Here is a 12,673-nt window from a genome sequence, read left to right as displayed (position 1 = left end):
CCTTGCCTGTCCCAGATGAAAAAGGGTACTTGAGCTTTACCTATGAAAGCTTGTTTTTCCTTCCCCGAGTTTCCTTTCCGGTCTCCAGTGTCCGTATTCTTTAGAGGAGAGGACAAGAAAATGGAGACCCGGTAAAAGTCAGTTGACTTTTCCTTAGCTTTGCCTTGTAATGCGAGGAGGCGATTTGAGCTTTGTCTCAATCTTGTCTCAGCCGCCCATCTTCGGTGACAGCCCTTGGGTCCAGCTGAGTGCCTCCTGTGAGCCCCTGAGCCCCTAGGGCAGGTGCTTTGCCCCCTCGCCTCCAGCTTCCTCTGCTCAGGCCTGGCACCCAGCGGACCCTCTGACGTTTGACTGTCGACGGGACTTGAACTCATGACCTCTGTGAAACGATCAGCTCCTGATGGCCCCTTCGGTCTTCTGACTGTTCAGTGCTCTTTGTGCCTGGCTCTGAGACACGGGGGAAGTTTCCTTCCCTTCTTCTCCTTTGCTTATGAAAAAACCTTCCTCCTTTCCTGCCGTGAGAGAGTGAAGCTAACTTTTAATCAATAGCACGTGTGAATCTAAAGCACATTCCCCACACTGAACATTCTTGTTGGCTGCCAGACAGTAGCTTCTGACCGCTCTGTCACCCACCAGGCTGTTATCTATGCTCCATGTCAGAAATGTAATTGCTCATCTAATGGTCAGTCTCGCTACCGCCTGTGTCTAGACTTTTCTGTTTATCATCTGCCGAATCACTCTGGAGGGAATTCATCAGCCACACCCAAACAATTTGCACTCCCAGAAACTCGATACTTAAAGTGGGGCTCATACGTGAGTAAATAAGATGTGTGGTTATCCCCTAGGGTTTTGCTTAACTCTTACCAAAGGGGGGCATCTCTCTCGTGGTGCTGCTGTGGTTTGCAAGCCAGGGTGGTGGGTGAGCATGACATGATGAAATAATTGCTGCTAGGTGGCTCTGCACTCTCGGTGCTCTGAGTCCTGTGGACACGCAGCGAACACTGTTCAGCAGAGATAAACACAAGCCTGCATCCTGTTTGCGTCAGTGTTTACTATTGCACACATTTGGACTCCAGACTCTTCTCTCCGCGCTCGGTTTCCAGTGGCGCTCAGGGTTGTCTCATTCTCCCTGTTGAGCCCCTTCCACAGTCTGAACTTGACCCTTAACATTTTCTTGCTCGTGGGAGTGTCTGCTCCCTGGCTGGCTTTTGTCCCCTACAAGTTGTGAAGTTCGGTCCGTAATGAAAAGCAGCACGGCGCTTCAGCGGGCGCCTGTCCCCTGCCAGCTGTGGGCTCCGCTGGCTGCCAGAGGCACAGGACCCCTCGCTGAGCGGCCCAGGTCCGGCTCCCGTGCTCAGGAATGCTTAGGCGCATCCCAATTCGGTCAGCCGGAAAGAGAGTTATTCTGGTCCCTCAGAGATGGGAAGGCTGCTCTTCCTGGTGGCCTGGAAGTCCACATTTCAATCCATCACTCAGAACTATTTATGGGCACCTTCCATGTGCCCAGCACTGTGCTTGCAGCCGGGTACGCAGTGAAGGAGACAGCAGGGCTTTTGACTTTAAGGAACTTCCGTGCTGTCTGGGCTGGTCAGACAGTAAACAGGTAAACACGACGACTTCTGCTCGCTTGGTCAGTGTCTTTTTGTAAAAGGAAGAGTGCTCCCTGCCCAGGCGAGGTAAGCGCTGCAGGTGGTGTTCCAGAGGGAGCCCTGGGTGGCTGTCAGCTCTCTCCTCTGCGTGGGGCAGACACGGGGGTTGTTTAAAACAGCGGGGTTAGGAGCTCAGGCCCTGGAATCAGACAGGATCTGACTCTTGGTTCCTCTTACTAGCCTTTGGACAAGTTGATTCCCATGCTTCAGTTTCTCCATCTGCAAAATGGGAATAATAAAATCTACTCCTTGGTCGAGAGTGGAAATGAGCTGAGATGAGAGATGCAGAGACTGGGCGCCTCCTGAGGGCCGTGGCCAGCCTCTGATGGTGGTATCTTCCTCGAGACAATAAATGGTTGTGGTGGGCAATTTGACTTGCAAAAGGGGCTCACCGCTCTTGAAAACCTCCCTGTGACCTGGTTTCCCTCCAGCGGGCCGGGGCCGGGGCGCGGGGTTCCGATGCGTTTCCCAGATCGGCTCAGAGGCTTTGGTTTGCTGTGTTTCTTTTAGCGAAAGCTGGGCGCTGCCAGCTGGCTCTGTCTGTCTGGGTGTGTGTTAGTGTAGCGGGGCGCTTGTGGCTCCATTGAGGAGTCGGCGGTGGGGCAGGAGCGGGGCTGGCTAGTTAGGAGGCTGGTCCCCAAGAGGGCGGGTTCTGGGTTTGCGCTGTGTCTGGGTCTAACCCCCGCCTGGTCTCTCGAAGGTGCCCGGTTCCGGAGGGTCCTCAGGGTGGGGGCTGAACGCAGGCTGGCGATGCTGAGAGAGAATCGTGACCCTCAGCTACGCCAAGCCAAACCCTTCATGAACGGATCGGTCAGCAGACCCAGGGAAGGGCAGTGACTTGCCCGAGCCCACAGCCCACAAACCACGGGCTGCTTCATGCAGGCTTACGTTAGACTTGGCTTGGGCCCTCGGTAGAAGGGTAAGAAGTCTGGTGGTCATAGCTGGGATGGGATAAAATAAAGGTCACAAACCTATATGTTAGCCCCCTAAAGTGCTAGTCGGCCTGATGAATTAAGTTGCCAACACTTACAAATCAGGTGATGTCACATTTTTTAAAATCTGGATTTTTGACTTCTCTTAGATCTGGGAAAACTGGGCTTGTATCGTAAGATGGCAGAAACCAGGTTGGACTGAGCAGTGGCTGCCTCCTTCAGCCTGGGCCAGCCCTGCCCACGCCCTGCCATGCTCCGGGCCCGGGCCTCCTGGCCAGCGTGTGCTGCACGGGGCAAAAAAGGAAAGGAACTGGCTCCTCTTTTCGTCTTTTCTTACTGGGGTTTATTTTCAGGCCCATATGTCCTTACACAAGCAGCTCCTTTTGTCAGTAAGTCCTGAATAAGTAAATTTGTGTTGAATGAATGAATGAATGAATGGGCTGTAATTGATGGAGCTCCGCCCTGGGGATCAGAACCTGGGTTTGAATCCTGACTTCTTCCAAACAGCTGAGTGACTTTGAACAAATCCTGTGACCTTTACTTTTTGTCTTGTTTTTTTTTTTTGGTGCGGGGGGAGGAAGAGGGCCACTGTCGCCTTGACTTATTTGAATAAGTAATACATTTTCATGTTTCAAAATTCAAAATTCAAAAGGTACAGAAAGGTCTATAGAGAAAGCTCTTCCCTGTGTCCCTGGCACCCCGCCTCCTTCCCAGGGAGCCAGCGTTGTCAGCTTCTGGTTTGTTCTTCCAGAAGGACATTACGCACATGTGATGAAATATGGAAATGCTCTTTTTCATCTTTTTTACGTAGGTGGTAGCACAATATACACCCAGTTCTGCGTTTAGCCTTCCTTTCGCTCAGGCCGTCCCCTGGAGAGCACCCCGCTCGGTGTAGAGAGTCCCCCTTCTTTCTTCGAGCCACGTGGGACCCCAGGGGATGGGAGGCCATGGCGTAGACAGCCAGTCCTCTGCTGCCGAGCATGAGGGTATTTCCAGCCGTTGCTGTTACAGAGAAGGCCGCAGTCGAAACCCTGTTACATAAGTCCCTTGACATGCCCAGAGTGGATTTCCTGGAAGTAGAATTGCTGGGTCATGGGGAGCAGCCTTTGTCATTTTGGTAGATGTTGTCAAATTCCCCTCGGTAGCCGCCATCCCAGACTGCTCTCCTCCCGACCACGTGTGAATGCCCATGGCCCACACCCCGAGCATCCCTCACTTTTTGGAGTCTTTTCTGAGGGTCTTGTGAGGAACACAGTGTTGTATAAAAATATTAATACTAGCTACAATTTTGGGGCCCCCGCCATGGGCCACGCCGTGATCTAGGTCATCTCATTTCATCTTAATGAAATCGAGATAAATATCACCCTCATTTGACACACGAGGAAACAGATTCAGAGAGCCTCTGTCTCTCACCCGGGCACCCAGCTCATCTGTTGTAGAGGCTGGGTGTGAACCCAGGTTTGTCAGATTTCAACACTGGGATGTTTTTGTACGGTGAAGCCCTACGTGATTTTCGGTGCCGGTATCCTGAGCTGGCACTTGCTTATGGTTCTCGTGACTCCCAGTGCTGGTGCCTCCTGTGTGGCTGGTCCGTTTGCTCGTTTGTCAGCCGTCTGTGGAATTGCTGCCTGTTCCACGCCCTGGGGATGCACCTGAGAGAACAGGGTAGACAGAGTCCCTGCGCGGTGGGCCTCACGAAAACAGTGACAAGTGGTTCTGTCATCATCTGCTGAGGTGGACTGCGACAAGCTCTGTGGGGTGATGTGACCTAATCAGGTGAGGGGAGGCGGCCACGCGGGGCTTCCTGCCACAGGGGCTCCTGAGTGCACGGGTCGCATGGACCGTCTGCCTGGTCCCTGGGAACTCGCTCCTCCCCGTTTTCCAGGCAGACCGGTAAGTGTGCTCAGTTTGCTTGGACTTCTTTGTTATGTACATGCAGAATGGCTTTTTCCTGGAAGCCTCAGAGGCATGGAGCCACCCACTTCTCTATTTCAAGTTGAGCCATGATTGTACTTCCCTTTCAGAGGCAGGCCGGGGCCTTAGTGGAATTCATTTGCATTTCCCACCAAGTGCACCAGTTCCACCCGCAGCCCGGCCCTGCAGCTGGGAGGAGCGAGCGAGGCACCACATTCTCTTTCTCTGAGAAGCACATCCTGGATCCTGAGTGCGGAGGTTTTCAAAGGGCCCCTGTGAGGGAGCCTGGGAGAGCAAGGCCAGGGATGACGCCCGCTGGCCCGTAACCACCAGATGCACTCAGGCATCCAGGACCCCAGCTTTCCAGCTAACTGAAGCGAACCCTGTAAGCACCAGACGCTTTACCCTTGAAATCATAGTCGAAGCAGTTTTCTCCATGTGAACGGTGTTGGTCCTTCAGAAGAGAACGTGTACCTGACACTGTGGTCTCTGTACCTCAGAGACGGTGGGTGCAGGAGCTTCCTGAGGCTGCAGCTGATGGTTGTGGAGCTGGTGGTGGCTGAGCCCATGTCCTCCCATTTCATATGGTGAAGACCTAGTCCCCAGGACTCTGAATGTGACTATATTCAGAGACAGGGCCTTTAAAGAGGTGAGTTAAAATGAGGCTGTGGGGCGGCCCTACTCCAGCCTGGCTGGGGTCCTTCCAAGGAGAGGTGATGAGGACACAGAGAGAGACAGCAGGGATGCCCGTGCACAGAGGGAAGGCCACATGAGGACACAGCGAGAAGGCCGCCGCCTGCAAGCCGAGGGGAGAGGCCTCGGGAGAAACCGACCCTGCCCACACCTCGATCTTGGACTTCCAGCCTCCAGAACTGTGAGAAAATAAATGTCTGTTGTGTGAGCTGCCCAGTCTGTGATATTTGGTTACTGCAGCCTGAGCAGACTAATACAGTCGTGGTCGTGGAAAATAAAAATAAACAATAGGGCCAGCCCCAGGGGCCTAGTGGTTAAAGATCTTCATACTCCGCTTCGGTAGCCCGGGTTCCGTTCTGGGGTGCAAACCTACGCCACTCGTCTGTCAGTGGCCATGCTGTGATGGTGACTCACATACAAAAGGAGGAAGATTGGCAATGGATGTCAGCTCAGGGCGAATCTTCCTCAGCAAAAAAAAAACCCCACAACACACAATAGGTTGCATTTGTCAAAACCTCACCGTGCATACCAGGACTGTTTTAAGCCTTGCTTGAATCATCTCAACCAACTCTCATACCCATCCTCGGTCCCCTGCTGGGTCACATGGTAAGATGTGACCCAGGCCTGCTCTGGCGCCCTTGCTCTGACCCTCCACTGCACCTGTGTCCGGCTCCTGCATGGTTCTAGGAACTGTGCCAGACGCTTCCTAGGTAATCTTTCTCGCCATGACAACAGCATCCCCGGGTAACTCTTCCTGTTCCTGCTTTTCAGACGTAGAGACTGCGGTTCAGAGTGGTCCAGGGCCGTATGGTGAATGCATTCGTTTCTCATGCTGCAGTCACAAATTCTTGCAACCCTCGTGGCTTAAAACAGCAGCACTCATCCTCTCAGGGGCCCGGAGGTCAGAAGCCCAGAGTCAAGGTGTCACGGGGCTGTCCTCCCGCCAGAGGCTCTGGGGGAGTGTCTGTTTCTTTGCCCTTCGAGCTGCTTCTTGTGGCTGCCAGCGTGCCTTGGCTGGTGGCGGTGTCTCTCCAGCCTCTGCCTCCAGCTTCCCATCACCTTCTCCCCTGTGTGTACCTGTGTCCCCGTCTTCTGTCTCCAGTCTCCTGCATCCCTCTTACAAGGAGACACGTAATTGTATTTCTGGGCCCACCCGGATCACCCAGGATGAGCCCCTCCTCTCCAGACCCCTCACTTAACTGCATCTGGTGCCGTCTGAGCTAACACTCGCAGATTCTGAGGACGCGGAAGTGGCTCTTTCTGTTGGGCCAGTTTTTCTGCCTCCCGCTGTCAGTGAGTGGCAGAATGAGCGTCGATGCCAGGCTGTGTCTGATTCCAGAGCCTCTCGTGGCCACTCGTCCTTCGGGGCCACAGGCAGATGTCCCTCAACTCCTTTTCTGCAGCCCTGGGCTGCGGTGGGGGTGGGTGCTAGTCACAGGGGGCAGCTGAGAGTTACTGGCCCTTTGACCCAGTGGGGTCACTTCTGAGAGTGCCCCCAACAGGGACGGTCCTGCGTCCCTTCGACTGGCAGGGATGCGCTCATCCTTTGCAGCAACAAAAACCTAGAAGCTTTGGAAATACCCGTCCACAGGGGGCTGGTTAGATCAAGTATGGGATCCCCTAAAGGGACCAGTTGAGAAATCGTTAAAAATAATGAAGTGGATCCATCTGTAGTGATAGGGGAAGACGACCATGACGTAGTGAGAGGAAAGAACAAATGACCCGTTTTTATTAATAGATTGTGTGTGCACATGTGTACGGCTATTAAAAGTTAAACTAAGTTAAAACCCAGCTCCTCAGCCACACTGGCCGCAAGCGCTCGGTAGCCTCGTGTGGCTGGGGGCTGCCCCCCTAGACAGCAGGGTGTGGAGTATTTCCGTCGTCTCAGAAAGCTCGGGCAGGACTTCTCGACGCTGCTAAGTGGCCGGAGGGAGGCCTTCCCTTTCGTACGTTATGGATTTACGTGAATGTTTACATTTTTAATAGTGAATAAGGAGGTATCCTATTATCAGAAAGATAGAAACGTGGGAGTTCCAAGGTGACGTACATTTCTTAAGCAAGTGGCAGTTTATTATCATTTTTAAGATGTGTGTGTTTGTGTGTATAAACTCCTTTTTTTTTTTTGAGGAAGATTAGCCCTGAGCTAACTGCTGCCAATCCTCCTCTTTTTGCTGAGGAAGACTGGCCCTGAGCTAACATCCATGCCCACCTTCCTCTATACATGGGACACCTGCCACAGCATGGCTTTTGCCAAGCAGTGCCATGTCCACACCCGGGATCCGAACCGGCGAACCCCGGGCCGCCGGGAAGCGGAACGTGCACACTTAACTGCTGCGCCACCGGGCCGGCCCCTAAACTCCTTTTTAAGGATGTTTCATAATGAAAATGTTTAAAAATATACGGGGTAAAAAATAAAAGCATTTCCTGTCAGGGCATGGGTGGCGGCTGGGCTTGAGGTTGGACGCCCTGGGGCTGGGGCTGGCTCCCTGGCCCAGAGCTGTCCAGCCTCGGCTGAGTCGCTCAGCCTGGCGGAGCCTCGGTTTCCGAGTCCGCCAGAGTCGCTGCTCGGCCTGTCCTGTAGGACGGGATTTCCCCGTGTGATGATGTTGGAGGAGCTCTTTGAGACTGAGGAGCACGCTTCACGGAGGAGAAGCGTCAGTAAAGGCCCCAAGTGACCCCCGCCAGGGCCCCGAGGCCTTGCCTGCCCCCGAGGGGAGTAGTTTCTAGATGTTGCTGAGGTCGCTATAAACAGGAAGAAGTGTCGCCCTCTTCCCACTGCTGTCATTGGTTGGAGATTTAGAAATAACAAGTTATTTTATTTATTTAACAGGCACTTACGTACGTTTGCTGTTTGCCGCACACTGTCCTGTTAAGTGGGTTACAAATATGTCCTCATTTTATTACTCATTTTATCCTCATACGACCCCAAGATTGTCACTGTTAGCCTGTTCATTTCATGCAGGAGGAAGTCAAGCCTCAGAGAGGTCAAGGCACTTGCCCAGGGTCACACAGCTAGTAAGGAGTGGGGCATCTGATAAGGCAGTCTGTGCTTTCTGCTTTTATCCTTGCTCCTCGCTGCTCCTCTTGCCCCCATCAGATGTGGTCGTAAGTTCCTTATGTCTGGTCCTCTATCTCAGGGGCATGGATTTAAATCTTGATGTGAAATCTCGTGACTGGATGTTTCTGATTAACTTGGTAGTTTTGATTGTGATTTTCAGGCTGAGCTTAGTAGCATGGCAAAGTGGGAATAGGCTGTAGAATTAGGCCAATCTGGGCACCGGTCAAGGATTTTTCCCTTTTTAGCTGGGTGATTTCTGGCAGCTTACTTAACTTCTCTGATCATCAAATGGGGTTTGTGAGTGTTGAGTAAGTTTCCCTACTGACAGTGCTTGTCATCACATCAGGCAGGCAGTGGATGCCTTATTAGTTGCTATCCTTTTCTTCATCTTTATCTTGAGTAGAGAGCTTAGCTTGAGGATACTGAGGTAAGTCCCAATGCCTGTCTTGAAGGAGTTCACAGAAGGCCTAGGTAGGGGCTGGGGAACTTTCTAGATCAGGAGTCAGGGAACCTGAGTTCTAGCCAGTGCTGGCTCTCTCCTACCCCAGAGACGTCAGACAAGTTCCTCTGCTCCTCTGGGCTTCACTTTCACCACCTGTAGATGGGGCAGGACTGGCTCCTCCCCAAGGCCCTGTCTGTCTAGCCATTTTCTGATTTGTCCTATTTGGTGAGGATGAGCCTGTGCCTGCAGGGCCAGCCCCGAGGCAGGTGGACACAGGGGTATGTATCTTGTCAGTGCTGCCAGCAGCTTCCTCCCGTGTGCTCTGCGTGGCCGTCCGGGAGGAGTACCAGTAGCAACAGACGGCTCCGCTTCTCCAGCCTGTCGCGACCTGAGGGTGGCGGGTTTGCAGGTGAAAAATGCGTTAGAGGGAACTCGTTTGTGTGTTGCTCTGCAGCGGGTGCGGCTGCGGGACTGAAAGAGGTCGAGTATTGGGATGGGGCTGCCCGTGTGCCCCGCTGGATGCGCACTCTCCTGGAGTGGGGGCCCGGGTTGTGTGTGGAGGGGACACTGAAGGGGAGGTCCAGGAGCCGTCCCAGGTCCTCCGCGTCGCACAGCCTCCTGGAGGAGAGGTGGTCTCGGCAGGCAGCTGGAAGGCAAAGGCCTGGAATGATCCTCCTGCACACCTGGCTGCTCCCTGTGCAGGTGCCATGGAGTGGGAGGCCGCTCCCTCGCCTCCAGTCTAATCTCCTCATAAAGGGAGTTAATGCCCTATAATTACACAGATGGATTGCACTTAGCAGCCCCGCTTAAGGAAGGGCACGAAATGTGTTCTCTCAACAGTGTGACCTTTACCCAGCGAGTTAAATCCCAAAGCCAGACAGTCGGAGGGTCCTGAAGGGCCTCCCGGGGTTCTGTTTCTTCTGCGCCTCCTTCGTTATCGGCATAGATCTTTCCGAATGCCGGCAGTGCTTGCAGAGTTACTGGGACTCTGAAACCGAGCAGCCTGTATGACCAGCATCGCCTGATGAGCTCTAGGGGCTGTCGGCTCGTCCTGAGAGTGGGGTGGAGACGCAGGAGACTGTGAAAGAAAATGGCCCACAAGTCTGCTTTCCATTAAAAAGGATTAAGAGGTAGGATAAGCCATTCCTTTCTTGCCTCTTGCTCTTCCAAGTTTGCTGTCCCTGTGGCCGTTGTCTAGAGAGCTGCTGTGGGCCCGTGCCCTCTCGGCGGATGGCCTCGTGCCGCCCCGCAGCCTCTCCCCTCTTCCCACCCGGGAGGCGCAGCTGGGCTCCCCCTCCTTCAGACGCTGCAGCTGGGGCTGCACACCTTCCCCCAGCCTGAAGGTGGCATTGGCAGCTGGACCATCTCCTTTCCTTTCAGCATTGGTCTGCAGGACTCAGCAGGGCCAGCTGGTGAGAGAGGTGGCAGGGGCGCACTTCTGGGCTAAACCCTAAACCCTAAACCCTCAAGAGAAAAGCGGCTATAACCTGGATGGTGTTTCCTCCATCCTTCACTCTGACCAGCTCCGAAACTCACTTTAAGTCGTTGGTTTAGACTTGAGGCTCGCTAAACAGTAGGAGACTGAGATGACAGGGCCCGAGTGCCGAGGAGAGACAGCGGCGGCTCTGAATGGACAGAGACCACACTTGAGGGCCGCGGGTCTGCCGTTCTGCTGGGTGTGTCACACGACTCATGCCATCTCTCACCAGTCCTGGGAGGCTGACAGCTGAGGACTCTGACTCATTGTGCCCAAAGTCACACAGCCGGGGAGTGGCCTCATGAAGCGTCAAACCCGGGTTCACCCCAAAGCCACTGCCTTTAACTATGAAGCCATAAAGCCTCCCAGGAACCACCCAGGGGACAGTGTCCTTGAACCTGACCTGCAGGGGAAGTTAGATAAGCAGAGAGAAGGAAGGGAATTCTGGGCAAGAGGAGCCGTGGATACAGTCGAAGCCTGGGAAAGGGAACAAGCATGACACGGACCCGGCCTGCTGGTTGTAAGCTCCATGGGCAGCGACCACCTTGACAGTGCCTGAGTGAGAGCCTGGTACACGGTCGGTGCTCAATAAATATTTATTGTGGGTATAAACACATGAACAGACAAGTTATCGTCTCCATAGATGGGCAGCCGCTTGAGGGCAAGGACCAGGTCTTAGAAATCGTTGCATGCTCTACAGCTCCCAGTGCTTCATAAGTAGCAGACACTCAGTAAATACGTCCTGATGGAATGAATGAATGAACGAGCGGCAGGGCGGGGGTGGTGAGCTGTGCTGCTGAGGAGGCTCTGATGCTTGGGGAATGCTGAGCGGTACACGGGCTGGCACGCTGAGGATGTATCATGGAAGGTCTTCAGTGCCGGGACAAGGAGCTCTTGAGTTCTCCTTGAGGCATCTTTTTAAAAAGCCATCTTTTAGTGCACAATGTTGCGGGGTCTACCAAAACGCCCTGGGGCCCCGACTTCGGTGGGCGTGCATGGGAGCCGCAGCCAAACACAGCTTGGAAACCACTCCTCTGCGGGAGCGGCCTCAACCCGACTCGTTGTCACTGCCTTCCCACCTGAGATGACCACCCTGTTTAGACCAAAAGAGACCGGCAAAACCTTGTGAATGGAACCTGTAGGGTGTAGACATGACCGTGTGGCCCTGGAGTTGCTTTAGGATGGTCTGGTTGGAAAGTCCCAGCCACCTTCCTCCCCGACGTGGTCTGCTCAGCCCAGGCGTTCGCAATAAAAGCTGCCCTCTCTTTTCAGGTGTCGGCCACACCTGTGGTTTTAAGCCAGCCTGAGGGCCAGGAGGCGGCCCTGGGAGAAGCCCCTCTCGTGGGCAGTCGGAGCCTTGTGGTCCAGGGGAGAAGCCGTCCCCTCACCTGGACTTATGACCCGCGGCTTTGCACCCAGCCTGCCTGCCGAGTTCCACAAGATGGGCTCCTTCCGCAGGCCCAGGCCCCGCTTCATGAGCTCCCCGGTGCTCAGCGACCTGCCCCGCTTCCACGCCGCCCGGCAGGCCCTGCAGCTGAGCTCCAGCTCCGCCTGGAACAGGTAAGGGCGGCGGGGCCCGGGGGGCTGCCCTGGGGACTGGGCTCAGCTTCTGCCGCATCCAGACTCTGCTCCAGAAGGTCGTGATGAAACGGGCGCTGGACGCGGAGAGCTCCGCTCCTTCCAGAATGCGTCCGTTCGCTTCCCTTGTCTGAGCAGAGGGACAGCGGGCCTCTGGGCTCTCAGTCAGTTAAGCAGCCTGGACGGCACCTGAGGGTGGAGCCGTGCAAGTAACCTCAAGTACCTGTTGCCTATCTGGGAAGATGAGACATGTGTCTGTGCAAATACACTGCTCCTTAGCGGCATAAGCCGGGGATTGTCAGCACTTGGGAGACACAGAGGGCTGGGGGAGGAGGCACTGAGCTTTGTGAGGTGCTGAGCTGACCTTGTACATCAAGCATGGAGCAGGGTCTGAATCAATCCTACCTCTTGCGTTTCTGTGGGCCCCTATTTTTCAAATCCCTGCTAAGCTCTTTGAATAAATTAAGTGCCTCATTATTTTAAAGCATTACCGACTTCTTTGTGGTTGGGATCGTTAGGGATTTTCTCAATGAATGCACAGCTCTCCTGATGGGGGTGGAGAGGAGGGCTCCGAAATGTTTTGGTTGAATGGATCCGTGTTCCTTGAGAAAGGCCTGGGATGCTTGGTAAAGGCAAGACTGTAATCAGCTCCTTGCTGAAGTGCTGGACTGGGCTCCCGGGAATGTGGAGCAAGGCTCACCCGTCCGTGCCCCCGGGACCAGCTCTCCTGCCAGTGCACCTCGCCGGGCTGGGAAGGGAGGGCGCACGGAAGCCAGCCCTCGAAGTTCCGAGGAAAGTGCTCTCAGAAAGGCGGGGAATTCTCATTCCATTTTAGCCCTGCTGCCCTGTGGAAACAGAGGCCTCCTGGGTGAAGGGACCGCAGAGGTCAGCCTCTGCTTGCAGTAAACGCCACCTTGGCTCCCTCCAGCC

General features: G+C 54.4%; 1 protein-coding gene across 1 annotated transcript in view; it reads left to right on the top strand.

Moving 5' to 3' along the window:
- The window catches only part of PRR5L (proline rich 5 like), a 71,190-nt gene that overhangs the window by 7,137 nt on the left and 51,380 nt on the right, over positions 1 to 12,673 (top strand). Inside the window, exon 2 of the mRNA XM_046644539.1 lies at positions 11,438 to 11,725. Coding sequence (XP_046500495.1) covers positions 11,562 to 11,725 — 164 coding nt within the window. The 5' untranslated portion in view covers positions 11,438 to 11,561. The remainder of the gene's footprint in view (positions 1 to 11,437; positions 11,726 to 12,673) is intronic.

This window comes from Equus quagga, chromosome 17 (genome assembly GCF_021613505.1).
Source record: "Equus quagga isolate Etosha38 chromosome 17, UCLA_HA_Equagga_1.0, whole genome shotgun sequence".
Taxonomy (NCBI): Eukaryota; Metazoa; Chordata; class Mammalia; order Perissodactyla; family Equidae; genus Equus; species Equus quagga.
This window is presented reverse-complemented; position numbering and strand designations above follow the sequence as displayed.